General features: G+C 39.3%; 1 protein-coding gene across 24 annotated transcripts in view; it reads left to right on the top strand.

The window, feature by feature from the left end:
- SGCD (sarcoglycan delta) overlaps positions 1 to 14,672 on the top strand; it is a 1,717,585-nt gene that overhangs the window by 1,489,841 nt on the left and 213,072 nt on the right. For 23 of the 24 annotated variants that reach the window (XR_013827577.1, XM_079916704.1, XM_079916702.1 and 20 more), the window contains one exon: positions 2,984 to 3,085. The exons of the other annotated variant lie outside the window; for it this stretch is intronic. Coding sequence is in view for 22 of the 23 variants with exons in the window: in XM_079916704.1 (XP_079772830.1) it covers positions 2,984 to 3,085 (102 nt within the window). In the remaining variant the exon portion in view is untranslated. The remainder of the gene's footprint in view (positions 1 to 2,983; positions 3,086 to 14,672) is intronic. 24 annotated transcript variants of the gene reach the window in all.

Here is a 14,672-nt window from a genome sequence, read left to right on the forward strand (position 1 = left end):
CATTCAGAACAGAATTATTTCAAATGACTTTAAAACTCAGCTATTTGACTATACCTTCCAAATAGTACATACTCAAGGTTTTTTTTTAAAGACAAATTTTAAATTGTTTTTCTTAATCATACTGTTAGTATGGTAGTGGCATTGGTTTTTCTGACACTGCTATTTGTGTCTTGTGGGTTAAATCAAATGAGTAGTCATATTGGTGTTATTAAAAACGGATTTTTTGGTATGGAAGAAAGGTAATAACATTGTAAGATCCATGAGGCTAAATGAAAACCTTCAAGACCTGAGTTTGAATTGAAATTTCATGTGAACTTATGGTATATTCCATTTAAAACATATATACAATTTATTTTCTAGCTCTGTTCACATAAACAAGGGCCAATCCAGTAGCAAGGAGCACCCAAAGCTCTCAGCTTGTGGTCTCTAAGTATCATTTCCCACTAAAATGAACCCAAGTTCTTATAAGAAATGGCTAGTTCCAGGCCTGGGGCAGGACATGTGTAAGATAACCCTGGAACATCTTGTCATGCCAGAAGCAAGAGGGCCGTTAAAGACTACTGGGTCATAATAAAAGGACTTGAAGAGGCCCCCACTGAGCAGGAATAGAACAGTTAGAACTTCAATAGGAATAGAAACTGCACTGGAATGAACAAATCAAAATGTTCATAATGATATTTTTAAAAATAAAAACCTCATGGGTTATCTTTGGAGAATATTAGGTAACCAGTTCAATATGTTGAAGACCAAGTCTTCAACTTGGTCTACGTCCAGACCAAGTGCTCGAGTTGCTGCCTGCACTTTACTTCCTCTGATAAAGCGTTCTCCCATCCCCCCAACAACAACAACAACAAAAAAAGGGCTTCCCTGGTAGCGCAGTGGTTAAGAATCTGCCTGCCAATGCAGGGGATTTGGGTTCAAGCCCTGGTCTGGAAAGATCCCACATGCCGCAGAGTAGCTAAGCCCAAGCGCCACAACTACTGAGCCTGCGCTCTAGAGCCCGCAAGCCACAACTACCGAAGCCCACGCACCTAGAGCCCGTGCTCCACAACAAGAGAAGCCACAGCGATGAGAAGCCCGCACACCACAACAAAGAGCAGCCCCCGCTCAAGGCAACTAGGGAAATCCCACTCACAGCAACAAAGACCCAAAGACCCTTTATTAATCAATAAAGGAGGAAAAATCAAGCATCTATCAAGTTCCTATATAAACTGTAGTTTAGGGTAAACATATAGTTGATGACATGCAATTTCTCTTGATAGAATATCCCAGCTAATAAATTAAGAAGAAATAATTATTTTATCACCAGTTTGAAATCTCTAGTGAAATAACAGATCCTCTAGGCAGAGATAACCAGTGGCTGATGACATCACAGCAAAAGATGTTCAGTGCATCCTGATCGAGCATGTGGTAGACAGAAAAATGCCCCCTACTCCAAAAACATCAATGTCCTCTTCTCAGAACCCGTGAATATGTTACATTACTTGGCAAAGGGAAATTAAGGTTATGATGGAATAATGGTTGCTAATCAGATGATCGTAAAATAGAGAGATTATCTTGGTGTTCCCAGTGAAATTTAAGGGTCCTTAAAAGTGAAAGAGGGAGGCAGATGGTTCATTGTCAGAGTGACTGGATGTGAGAAAGGTTCAACCAACCATTGCTGCCTTGACTATGGAAGGCGCCACAAGCCCAGGAATGTGGGCAGCCTCTAGAAGCCAGAAAATGTCAAGAAATAGGTTCTGCCTTGGAGTGTAGCAGCCCTGCTGGCACCTTGATTTTCCCCCTTTGAGCCCTGGGTCTGACTTCTAACATACAGATAATAAACTTGTGCTGTCTTAAGCTGTTGAGTTTGTGGTTATTTGTGATGGTAGCAATAGAAAACTAATATATTCCATTCTAGGATGTATTCTTTCTAGAAAACTGAGCCTGAATCTTATCAAGCTTCTTGATCTGTTGACTTACACAAAATACAGGGGACAGAGAACACGTGACATGAAATTATGGGAATGTTCAGCAAATCTAAACTGTGGGAAGTGCTATTGGAAAAATGATGTTTTATTTATCAAATAAAGCGTGTTTATGTGTGTGGATGTGTGAGAGAGAAATTGACTGAGGAGATTTAAGGAGATGACCTACTATTTTACGTATCAACCAGTTGCAATAGGGAACTTGATTCAAACAAGCAGATATAAAGAGAAAAATATTGAGATTCGAACATTGACACTGGGTATTTGATAATATTTATTAACTATTTTATTTATTTTTTTGGTGTGGTAATGGCATTATGATTATATTTAACTAAAGGAGATGGGTGTAGTAGCTATAGTAAATAAGAGTAGCCATAAATTGATAATTGTTAAAGATGAATGACAACTACTTAGGTGTTTGCTATTCTTTCTATTTTCATATCCTTTGGTATGTATTTTAATATTTGCATAATAAAATATTAATAAAAATATTAGTAAATAATTTGGCTCCTTAAATATTTTATGAGCCAAAGACACCATGTCCAAAGGTTGAATTAGACCAACAGACTACCAGTTTGTCATTTCTGCATAGTTTCAGAAATGACATAGTTTCAGATCTTTTACTTTAACCTGGGAGATCATCTTTTTCTCTTTTCCCCGCTCATCTCCTGCCTCCAGTCTCTCGCCACTCCCTAGTCAAAAGGGCCTCCTTCATCTGTGCTAGTGAATGACTAGAGGGCATTACTTACATTTTGCTTCTTTGGAGAACTTGCTCAGTTTTCCAAGATTGCTTGGAATAGATTTTCTCAGAATAAGTGAACAAAGAGGATAATATTCATAATCACACTGAAAAATGCCTCCTAGTATATCATGTCTTCATTGGGAGCCCCCTCTTTCTACCTTCTCAAAAAAGAAAAAAAGAAGGCAATAATTTTGTTTCAATTTTTGAAAATCTAAGGTATTTTGAAATTTGGGCTAATCGAATTTTCCATGTTATCTCTGTGCCTCTCTTTCAGGATGGAATGGGAAACTTGAGAATCACAGAAAAAGGTCTAAAGCTAGAAGGAGACTCCGAATTCTTGCAACCTCTTTACGCCAAAGAAATCCAGTCCCGACCAGTAAGTTTCTGTTGCAAGAAGAAGGAATTGTTCTTTCTCTGAAATCTAAATCTGGGGGAAATTGTCTTGCTGTTGGCTGAGTACAGAAGGTTGGGGGCAGGGGTGGCAATGCGGGTAAGTGAGATGCTTTGGAATATGAAACCTTGAGTGTCATCACCACCGTGGTACTGTAGCAAATGAGATGATCTCTCTGAGCCTCTTTCCATCCGTGCCAAATAGAAGGTGATAACCTTTATTAACAAACTTTCTAGATTGTGCTGCAAAGAAAACAAGAAAATAAATGCGGAAATGCCTTCAGTACTATACAAATCCAAGAAACTCTTGCTATTGCTTTTAATTGTCAAGTAGCTTGAAGGCATCTTTAGAAATAGTCCTAAAGAGCTAGAAATTTCTTTTTTATGAAGACTTTGGACAATGTAGCCCAGGTTGATTAGAATCAATTTAATATATTACAACTATGCTCAGAATGGTATCTAAATGATCACAGTAGAGTGTGTGCTCTGCCCCATGCGCTTTGCTGCTTTGATGGGTTATCATTACCTAATATAATTCATAGATTAGTCCACTGGGGTGGTGATTATTGTTGCCTTCATTTTACACATTGAAGAACTGAGGCTTAGAGAAGTAGTTTGTCCAAAACCACATTCTTATGAATCAGTAGAGCAAGGATTTCAACTCAGGAAATCCAATTCTAAAGCTTCTCTGTTAACCCACAGCCTCCTACCAAAGCTCCTTCTCTCATTCTGTCGTTTTTTTTTAAAGTCATGATGGAAGTGATTCCTAGACGCCTTGATTTTATTAACCAGTATTATCAAAATTAATTTTTGTTTTTGAGTATATTTTTGGGTTGGTTGTTCTTTGGCTTTCAATTTTGCTTTTTGGTGGGGTGGTGAAGTATGCTGGTTGAAAAGTATTATTAATGTATTTGCTCTGCCTGGGACTGGTTCGCGTCCACCTGTGAGCAAAGAATAACATGGAAGTTCCCCAAAGCATCATTTCTATTGTGTGCATCGATTAATGCAATTAATGAAATTCAACAACTTGATGCAGTGGGTAATTTTATCTGAGTGCTATCTAAACTACTGAATTGCATGAAACTGAGTGCAACTACTGAATTGCCAATAAGTTTACTTTCTTCTGTGCCTGGTGAAAGGGAGGGAGACATGATGTTAAAATCAGCAAGAAGAGCAAATTATTTCAGCTACCCAATCAGTGATTATGAAATTTAATAGGGAACCCGTAGCATATTGGCTTAAAGTACCAAGACTATTATTATAAACTAGTATTAAACTAGTTTATCTCACTAATTTGGACTGGTCATTTCTTTCTTATGGTGTTGGATCTTTCTCCGTAAATATTTTCAGCTTTTATTTTTCTTCTTTTATATAATTCTTTAAAAATGTAAAACCCATTTTTATCTCAAGGGCCACAGAAAAATAGGCTGCAGGCTGTAGTTTGCCAACCCCTCTAACCTATATTAGCGATATTTCCATAAGTGTGTAAATGCTCAGGCTAGATTTCATGTGGTACAAGAGAGCAGATTTTAAGATCAGGGGTAGAATAGTTGATATGTGTTAAGTAAAATATCCCGAAATACGTTTCCTTGGTGGAGAATCATAGTCATATAAAGGAATTGAGACACGTGTCTTAGAAGACTTGAAAAAGGGTACCTGGTATATCTCTTAGGCCCATATGCAGGAATTGGACTCTTAGAAAATATGTCAGCCAGCCTATCTGAAAATCAGTAGTCATCTGATCCCAAGTCAAAGATACACTTGATTAGAAGCTTAAAAAGTAATGATGATCATGAAAAACTTACTTTAATATCGAAAAAGCAGTGAGTTAAATCCAAGGCTTTCAAATCCTTGTTTAAAGAAAATTGAAGGGTTAAAATTCACTATTTTTTCATTGTTCTTCAGAAAGTATTTTTCCTTGCAAAAAATAAATGGCAAATGCGTAAAGCTTTTAGCTTTATATGTTTCTGATAACAAAATAAATGTGTTCTAAATGAAGAAAAGAAGACATGCATATATGCATATATGTTAAAATCCACCAGAAAGTCTTGTGGCCTCTACCTGAAACATGTGCCCATATCCATCCACTCTTCTCCATCACGTCACCCCCCAGTTCAAGCCACCATCCTCTCTCACCTGCACCATTGCTATAACCTCTTCTGTCTCTGCTGCCTTTCACTCTTAGCCGCATCATCCAAATTGTAGCCAAAGTAGCCTTTTCAAATATGAAGTCTCTCCACCCCTTTGCGAAGGATTCTCTGTTAACTTCCCATTATACCTAGAATAAAATCCAAACTTCTCACTAAGGCGAGAGAACAAGATTAGAAGCTAGGGATTTAGTCTGTAGGGCTCTCCTTCCCTCAAACACAGGGATTATTGTCTGCTGAACAAAATGGGGGTTCTGGGAGCAATGACGGTAGAGGGAATGATTGGTGAGCAGGTAACCAGTAGAATTTGCCATGCTTCTTGAATCCTAGCCTCATATGATGCTTATGAGAACCTCACATGCAGTAGCTTTCTATTCTCTCCGCTGGCATCTTCAGCTTACTGTTGTGTTGTTGTTGTTGTTTTCTGACGTTACCTGACCATTGCGTACATGCCACCTCTGGAAGACTCTTCTCTGTAGAATTATCTGCACTATCACTTTGCCGTGGATCACAGCTGTTTCTCTTTCATGGGGTGTCTCCTTCTCTTCTTCCCATTGAAAAGACATCAGCGTCCAGTGAACAAGATTACACAGCTCTTCTAAGTGAGGATAACTAATGAAGCAACACTTGACTTCATTTTGGTTTTGTGTTTCATTGATCCGAGAGCAGCTGAGATTGTTTAAGCAATCCACACCATGTTCGATACAGTATCCATTTCATTATTGAAGGTTGCAAACTTGGTAAAGTCACTACAAATTGATTAGTGTGATAGCAATCTCTTAGGAAGATAAATTAATGAGAAGATGTTCATCTCTATAAAAACTCCCATCTGGGAATTGAATGAAAGCCCTGGGCTTCTCTAGCTTTAACTACATGGACGCATAGCTTCTAAGTGGTAAAGTATCATGCCACTCAGGAAATAGATTGAAAACGACACACTAAATTAAATATTCTACTATTACATCCAAAGACCACCCTGTCCCTAGTAATTCTACTTGAATGCGTTAGCACAGAAATTTGTAAAGTTAAGGGATTTAATGCCATAAAACTCTATATTTAAATCCCATTTCAGTGTGGTAGGCATCTTTATACTTGCAAAATACAACTACAGATTTCTGACAGAAGCTACTAGTAGATAGATTGAATGCATGAGTGCTAGGAGACCTTTCATCCCAAAATATCATTTTGGACAAAAGTGGCAGATCCCTGCTTCTTCAGAGAGGCATCTTCCCTTGCTTCCCATGATGCTGGAACTAGATGGTGCTTTTGCATAACTTAATGTGAAGTGACAAGAGAAGGGAAAGCAGCATTTATTGAGCACATACTAGTGCCAGGCCTGCAGAAATAGGGAAGTTGCACAGTGCATTTATCTCCGTACTCCCCTCAAGCTATACATGGGGTGGGTATAGGGGTTCTAGCCCATTGCTATATTGAACTTAGAAGTTTAGGAGAGAAGAGAGTAGAAAGAAAAGTTGTAGGAGGGATACAAAAATGAGTTTACTTTAACAGAATAAAACAGAAAATTATTATATAAAATTTAAGGTTATGTCTTTCAAACTTTTTAGTCTATAAAAACTCACATATTTTAAGATGTTCTACCTATGAAAAAGCTGTGTATAGAATAATGAAATCATATGTAAATGGGGTTCTTAGAAGTTGTCTGTACCAAGAGACAGTATAATACCATGGTCAAGCTCATGTGCTGTATCACTGGATTTGGGTGACAACCGGTGCTACTGTTTGACCAATGAGTGATCTTTGAACAATTTCTTAACTTGGTAAATCTTGTTTTCTTACCTAGGCAACTGAGATGATATTAATACCTATATCACAGGTGGTTGTAAATAAGTAAGATAGTGTTTAAGTGCTTAATACAGAACTTGACATGAAATGAGTGTTCCAGAAATGGCCCTTCCCACTCTCACCCCCATGTCTTGATGACGATGATGTTGACGGTGGCAGATGATGATTTGATTTCAAGGACAATACTTTTCACCGTCTACATCATCATCACGTAGTGCACATCTCATCTGATGTTTGAACGTCCTTTGAACCAAATGGTCTTGCATCCTCTTCTTGCATGTCTTCTTAATAATAAACTCACAAACTTAATCATAAACTCAGTGAAAATCTCTTAGGAAACCCATTTCACATTCAATAGCTTTTAGTTTTCAGTTTTTCTTTCACTGAGTTACACTCTTCTAACGTTCAACTTTTTTTCTCATTCTTCTGCTTAAAAATTTTGCTGGCTCTGGCACTCATAGATTACTGGTAGTCTTTCTGAAAAAAATAGTTTTCGATATATCTTAAGTACCTTAAAATGTTTATACCCTTTGATCCAGGAGTGACGTTTTCACTCATTTTATGATAAAAAAAAAAAGCAAACTATAATAAAGATTTAAAGATTAGGGCTTCCCTGGTGGCACAGTGGTTGAGAGTCCGCCTGCCGATGCAGGGCACACGGGTTTGTGCCCCGGTCCGGGAAGATCCCACGTGCCGTGGAGCGGCTGGGCCCATGAGCCATGGCCACTGGGCCTGCACGTCCGGAGCCTGTGCTCCGCAACGGGAGAGGCCACAACAGTGAGAGGCCCGCGTACCGCAAAAAAAAAAAAAAAAAAAGATTAATACACACATATGCCAGTGCTTTATAAACACTAGTCTGAGTGTTGGTTCCTAGAAAAGCCTGAATTCCACCTATAAAATGGATTTTGAGGGTATCCCATTCTGTCAATGTTTATGAAAGTTGAGAAACTGCTGTATGCTTGTTGAAACTCTGAGCTGGTCATTCACACCATGGATTTTCACATTTATGTCTATCATCTCTTTGTTATATTATGGAAAGCTGAGTTTTAAAATTCCATTTTGATTTTAGTATGATGTGAATTGAGACTTATTCTATCAGCCTGAATTAACAAGCCATATCTATTCTGGAAGTTGAAAGTCCCTAAGAATTCAATTAGACCAGTGACTTCATTTAATGTATGGGACCCTCAGGCCCGGAAAGGAGGTTGAACTTACCCAAGTTATGCCCAGCAAAGTCAGAACTGAAATCCAGGATTGCAGTATTTTCTTCCACATCAACACACAGTGTATGTGGTAACTAATTTTCTCATGACACTGTCTTTAGTACGGTAGGTTGAGTTATACATGGCCATTTCCCTCTCATGGGGAATAACTTACTGCAAAGCTTATTAAGTTCCTGAGAGAGTTCACAAGCATTAAAAAAAGGAAACTGGAAACAACAGTGGATAATGCAGGAGGACCAAGCTTAATGATGGCTGACCTAATCACTGAGATGATATTCTCTACTTTATCGAGTTACTGTGAGGGTTAAACGAAGTAATTTACATGACCCACCTTATGCACTGTGAGGTTAACTATTGATATGAAGGCTTATGACAGAAGTTGCAAACTGAATCCGGCCTAAAGATACAGTGTATGTGCCTCACACATTGTTTTCCTTTGAATGTGAATTCGTTTCTAATATTTAAATATCTGAAGATTTGACATTTTAAAAAAATCTATATTTTTTGATTCTCACCAAAAATCCTCCAGAAAATCTGTCCGAGTGGTTTGATATTCATAAGGACTGGAGCCAAGTAGACAGTGCCTCCTTGGGCTGCATATTTGTTCTTCACTGCACCACAGCGTCCATCAGTCACCACTGCCTCATACCCCACCTGTGTAGCTTGTTTATATAATGGGCCCCTGAAATCCCTTGGGGGTGCACAGCCCCTGGCTTATGGTATCGAGAACGTATCTATCTCATCATGCAGGAGTCCAGAAATTAGGTTGACTTCTTAGAATTCGTAGTCACTCATGACTCACTTCTCCTCACTTCCTGTGTCTCTCTCTTTTACACCAATTTCTCCTAGTCGTCTGGCTCCTGTGGGTTTTGACTTAGTGTACAAGCTCAATGGCAAGAGATAGCCGTCTCAGAGCTTCTGGAGGCTGAGTTTCTGGCCCACCAGGGTGGGCCTGAGTCTCCTAGAACACGCCTCTTTTTTGTCTTTCTTCCTTTAACCATAACAGAGCACGACTGGGGAAGAAGCAGACAAGGGGAAGAAAGTTGAAGTTTGGGATTGGGCATGAGGCAACATAAAGTAAAGTAGGATAGCAGACAAGCAGAAGTTTCGTCTGAAGAGGCTCCATTGACAATTTAGTCACAACGAGAGGAGCCGTGTCTCTGGTTGGTTTAGAAACCAACCGAAAGCCGTGGTGTCTTCTCCTCAGCTTCAACTCCCAGCTGAACCCACTGCACACAAAACAGTGTTTTCCATGCCACTTGCATGGAACACGAGCATCCTGCTGTCTTTAATTAGGAAGTTAACTGGACCATGAAGTATTGCCCAAGTAAATAAAAGTGATTTGTACTGAGTCAAAGGGGCGCACTAGGCATCTTTGCATTTCTTAGCTCACACATAAATTATGGAGGTTATTAAAAGTTGGAAGAGTCATCTATAAGCCCATCTGTACTGTGAAGCAGATTGCCATTCCTGAAATGTATTTGTCTTTTTACGTGTCATCATTTATCATGGACAACAGGGTGAAGCACTGCTTGCTTTTTTCTTTTTTGTTGTTAAAAAGAAAAAACCAGACGCACAAACTTTGAATAGGCCAGTGTTTAATCCTTTGGTCCTTTTGTTTGTTTATCCTGGGAAACAGAGATAGTGATTCAGAGGTTTTTGGTTGCCTTAGAATTAAAATGGGCTGATGGGGTTTTTGTTCTTTCTTTCATTTTGGAAAAATTGACTGTGTGCGCTTTTCTTGAATGAATATCATGCTGGAAATAGACGAGTTACTGAGGACTTTGGTTAAATCTCAGTTGTAACTCTATCAGCTGGAGTTTTCATAGAAGAGGTAGGTCTGAACTTCACATGAGGTTGAGAATGTCTAATTATATTGTTTGAGGGCCATTGGGCAAGTCGACTGCACCCCACATTTTCTTGTCTGCTGTGGTGACCACAGTTCCACCATTAGAATCTCAGTTATTTGAAGACTCGGAAATTTGTATTCATGCCAGCCCCCTACTGCAAGTACTCCTTCCCCTTATGCACGTAGACATTTCCACAAAGGATCTGAAGTACAATAGCTTGAAAGAAATATGTACAGGGACAGAGTAAGAAAAGATATAATAGGTTAAGATCAAGAAAAATATAAAGTAGAATAAGAGGCAGAGGTAGGGGCACTTTAATAAATACAGGAGACAGGCAAGGGCATGTGTGCAATTCTTGATAAGCCTGGAGTTTGGTTATGAAGTTTCCAGACAGAGAGGCACAGTCACTTGGATAAAGCCTTTTGTCTATACCTTCTAGAGATGAACACAATGTACTGAATGGGAGGAGAGTTACAGCTGACGGTTCGGTGTTCTAGAAGGTACACTAGATTCCAAGTTGGGGAATCTGGATGCTCTTCTTGTCCTGCTGGTATCAGCACCAGCTCTGGAGCAAGTCGTTCCTCTTGGCTCTCAGTGTGTCTGACGTAAAGAGGTTGGGCATGCTTAGTGGTTTTCTACAACACTGTTTTTAAAGCCATGGAATCTTTTTGGAGTCAGATTTTACTTGGAACCCTAAATCTGGACCAGATGGAAGCTGAGCTCCTGTGGTTGGGCAGGGACTGGGGTGCTGCAGCCCATTGCCCTGCCCACCCAGAGTCTCCCTGTCACCAGCCACAGGATGCCCAGGCCCTGGGTGGGGGGCCCATGCACCACAGTCTGAAAACACCAGGCTGGATGAAAACCTAGCCTCGCTCCATCCAGGCCTCTGCTCACATGGCATCTCCTGATGGACAGCTTCCTCGCCCACCCATTGAAAATATATCCCTTACCTAGTAGCTTTATTTTCTGCCGCTATATTATATCATGTCATATTACTTAGGTATATTAATTTCTATTTATATATCATACGTATATATTAAATGACTAAATATTTATGTACTTACCTGTTTGCTTCCCATTTTTCCTGCATAATCTCCATGATGGCAGGGACTGAGAAAGGCAGTTGTTAAGTGATGTATAAGAGCAGGCTCTGGAATGCCACCTCCCTGGATTTAAATCTTGGCTCCACCATTTACTATCTGTGTTGCCTCAAGCAAATTACTTGACCTTTTCTGTGCTTCATTTTCCTCATCTGTAAAATGGTCCTAATAGCAGCACTACCTCATAAGCGTATAACAGGATTGTAAGAGTTAATTTATTTTACATAATTACGTAAAATTTATTAGGTAAGTGTTACTGTTTGTAGAATATTGCTTTGAGTATAAAGCACTATATAAAATTTCAGTATGATAATTTTTGATCATTAAAATTTGTTAGTATTATTATTTGCTTTGTTTATCACTGTTTCCCTGGTTTCTAACTAGTGCCTCTCGTATGGAAGGAAAGCAAATTGTTGTTGTCATTGATTGTTTGGCTCTTTGAATAAATGACTGTTCTCTTAGGATCCTTCTAACTCAAAGGTTCTCTAAGAGCCTCTCAGGTGGGGAGATAAAGGCAAATTTCTCTTTTATAGGAGCTTTCGATTGAATAAGTTTCTTTATCAGCCTCATACTAAGTATTGTGTTATGTAGAAGATGGCGTGAGTAACTATGTGGTGGGAGACCATGGGGGAACAGGACAGACAAGGTGGAAGAGGTAAAAGTGGTACTAAAGGTACTGAAAGCCCATCTTTCCCTACCTTGCTCTTTTGTGCTGCTCTAAGACTTTATTTGTGCCATCCACAGGCTAATGGAAACTCCAGAATATGGAGCTGTGTGTTACAGACAGGAAAGGTGAAGATAACAAGATTAGCACTTTCCAGCCCTTCACATCTTTGAGATTCTCTTCATCATCACTATGGCATGTCAGCATCCTCTCACTCTTTTGGTCTCTGGAACATCCACTATGTGATGTGAGACTTCTTCTCGCTTATTTCATAAATAACATTGAAGAAGCAAAAGTACGTACCAGAGTCTATTGTCATTTGGTTTATGTTCCTTAAATGGTCAGAGTAAGTAGGAATAGTTTGGTTAGGTGGCATCTCACAGCCAATAATACTCGTTGAGTATTGGGGGAGAGTAATGGAGAGAGAATCTATAGCTTTAAGGAAGAAGGGCATTTTAATACATTCTTAAATATTTTGTTGTTCTTCACTCCTAAAGCCTTGGCAAAAAAAAAAAAAAAAGATTTTCTTAATGCTTCAATCAAAAAATACTCATCTCCTGGAAACTCTTGCTGCACCCAGCACTTTGTAATTGCTGTGGGTGTGTTGGAGTTAGTCTTAATTTAAAAACAAAAAACAAAACTTGCTCATTGTCAAAAAACACTGATGATTTCTCAGGAGATGTTATTTCAGAGGCTGAAAAAACACTTCCTTGCCCTGTGAAATTATAAGCAAATACTTACTCTTTAATTTTGTGATCTCCACCAACAGCTGAGCATAGCCTTTTGACGCATTGCTCTGTAATTTATTACCAGTGATGTTTTAAATGGCAGTTGCCTAAATTATGAGTGTGGGACTTTCCATCTCCATGAATGATTCTGTTTTTATCGGCAATGATTCTGCCTCCAGGCAAATACCACATGGTCCACAAAGTAAATGAGACTTTTAAGACCGATAAATATTTTGCATTTTGTACTTTTTGCATTTTGGAGGGAGTTGAAGAGGGAGAGGTAGATGGTGATGAAAATCGCCACGTGGAAAGAATAAGACAAGCACATTACCCAGTGTCTTTCCTTGCTTGGTGCAGTATGGTAAATTTCTCCACCTAGTAAGCCACAGCTTCCATGCTGTAACATCAGAATCATGGAAATAAAAAGTAGCATCTCTCTACAGTAACAGACAAGTACAGATGGTACGATAATTGCAGTTTTCTACTAACAAGCTGTGTAGATTGCTTTTAGGCCTCAGTTAAGGCTCAGGCAGTTACGTTAAAAAATATGAGAGGAATTTTATGGGAAGATGAATTATCCTTAGGTAGTAGCTCATTAATAGATGAGAAATGGAACTGGCTTTATTTTTAAGTTGTTAATGCCTAAGTAGTCATGTCACTGGATGGATATATAGTGCCCATGTTTGTTTCTGACTATAGTTGTTAACAAACCAAGGTTTTTCGTTTATTTTATAACAGTCTTGGATTTTTTGGACTGGTCTTACCGTCTGAGTTTTCTGAGATGTGGAATGTACCCCCATGCTTTCCATGGCTGCCACAGAGAGTTGGCTAAATCACAGAGTGTTTCTTTGACCGTATCTTAGCAGCCCTCTGGTTAGGGAGGTACAGGAAGAAGTTTAATGAGAAGAAAACACAATGAGACTGCATTACAACCGAGTTAGTATCAAAAGGTGGCCGATGCCAACATGTCTCGGATCCTGCCGGTCAGTTGCTCGCTCTTAGTGGGTGAAGGAAACGAGGACTGTTTCTATTAGGGTTCCTTCCACCGCAGCTCAACACAGGGCTCGTGATCCTGCGGGATCCAGCCATGTTGACTTATGGTAATGTTACATGGTTTTGATTTTTAAATTTGGCCCTCGTGGCCAAAAGCGCACGTGTCTTTAAAATTACCCTTGTAAAGTCCTTACATCACCACAAAGTATAGTAGCCCTGGCTTTTTGTGCACAACCTGGTAGAGTAAATGTAATGGTCAGGAGGACCAGTGAGGCTGAGCCAAGGAGAGGAAGAAAAGATGCTCTGCAGATGCCTGGACCATTCTTTTCCTGAGATAGCTAGCAGATGGCAACCAGGAAATGGGGAATGGTTAGAAAACGTTCAAGTGTTGCTAAGTGCCTGAGGGTTTGGCTGTTCTCATATGGAATATCTTTAAATCATCTTAAAGGGTTTGTTGTTATGGAGATCAAGTGAACTAATAGGTTCTAAATCACCTGACAGAGGGCCTTGCTCATAGTAATTGCTCAGAAATATTTGCTGAATTTGAATCAAAATAATATGAAATTAAGTGTTGTAATAGCTAATAGCCACAGTTCTCATGTAAAGTTATTTCATTCATTCCTTAGAGTATCACTAGAAAGGACCTATCATTTTGATCTTCCATTTAGAGAGAAGCAGTGAAATAGAAGGGTTAAGGAAAAACATGCATCTAATATTCCAACTCGTGTTGACACACATTCTTAACTGGAATGCTGTATTATCTCAGGACAGTAGACAGTATTTATGTGTTGGTCTGTGCTGTTTGTCTAACTTGCTTTCCCTTCAACGCAAAGAAACATGTAAGACCCTTACTGGTTTCATGAAGAGAGCATCTTACTTCCTTTCTTTTTTTTTTTGCCAATTGCTACTTCTCTGGCCATTCCCCACCCCGCTCTGTTCTATAGTTGCATAGGCCTCACACAGTCACAGCTTCCTGTAGAGGCCAATTTGTCCCCATTCCAACCACAGATCCCCTAAACTGTACCATCTCCCACTACACCATTACTTTTGTCTGGTCATGCCTTC

Source organism: Stenella coeruleoalba (assembly GCF_951394435.1).
Source record: "Stenella coeruleoalba genome assembly, chromosome: 3".
Taxonomy (NCBI): Eukaryota; Metazoa; Chordata; class Mammalia; order Artiodactyla; family Delphinidae; genus Stenella; species Stenella coeruleoalba.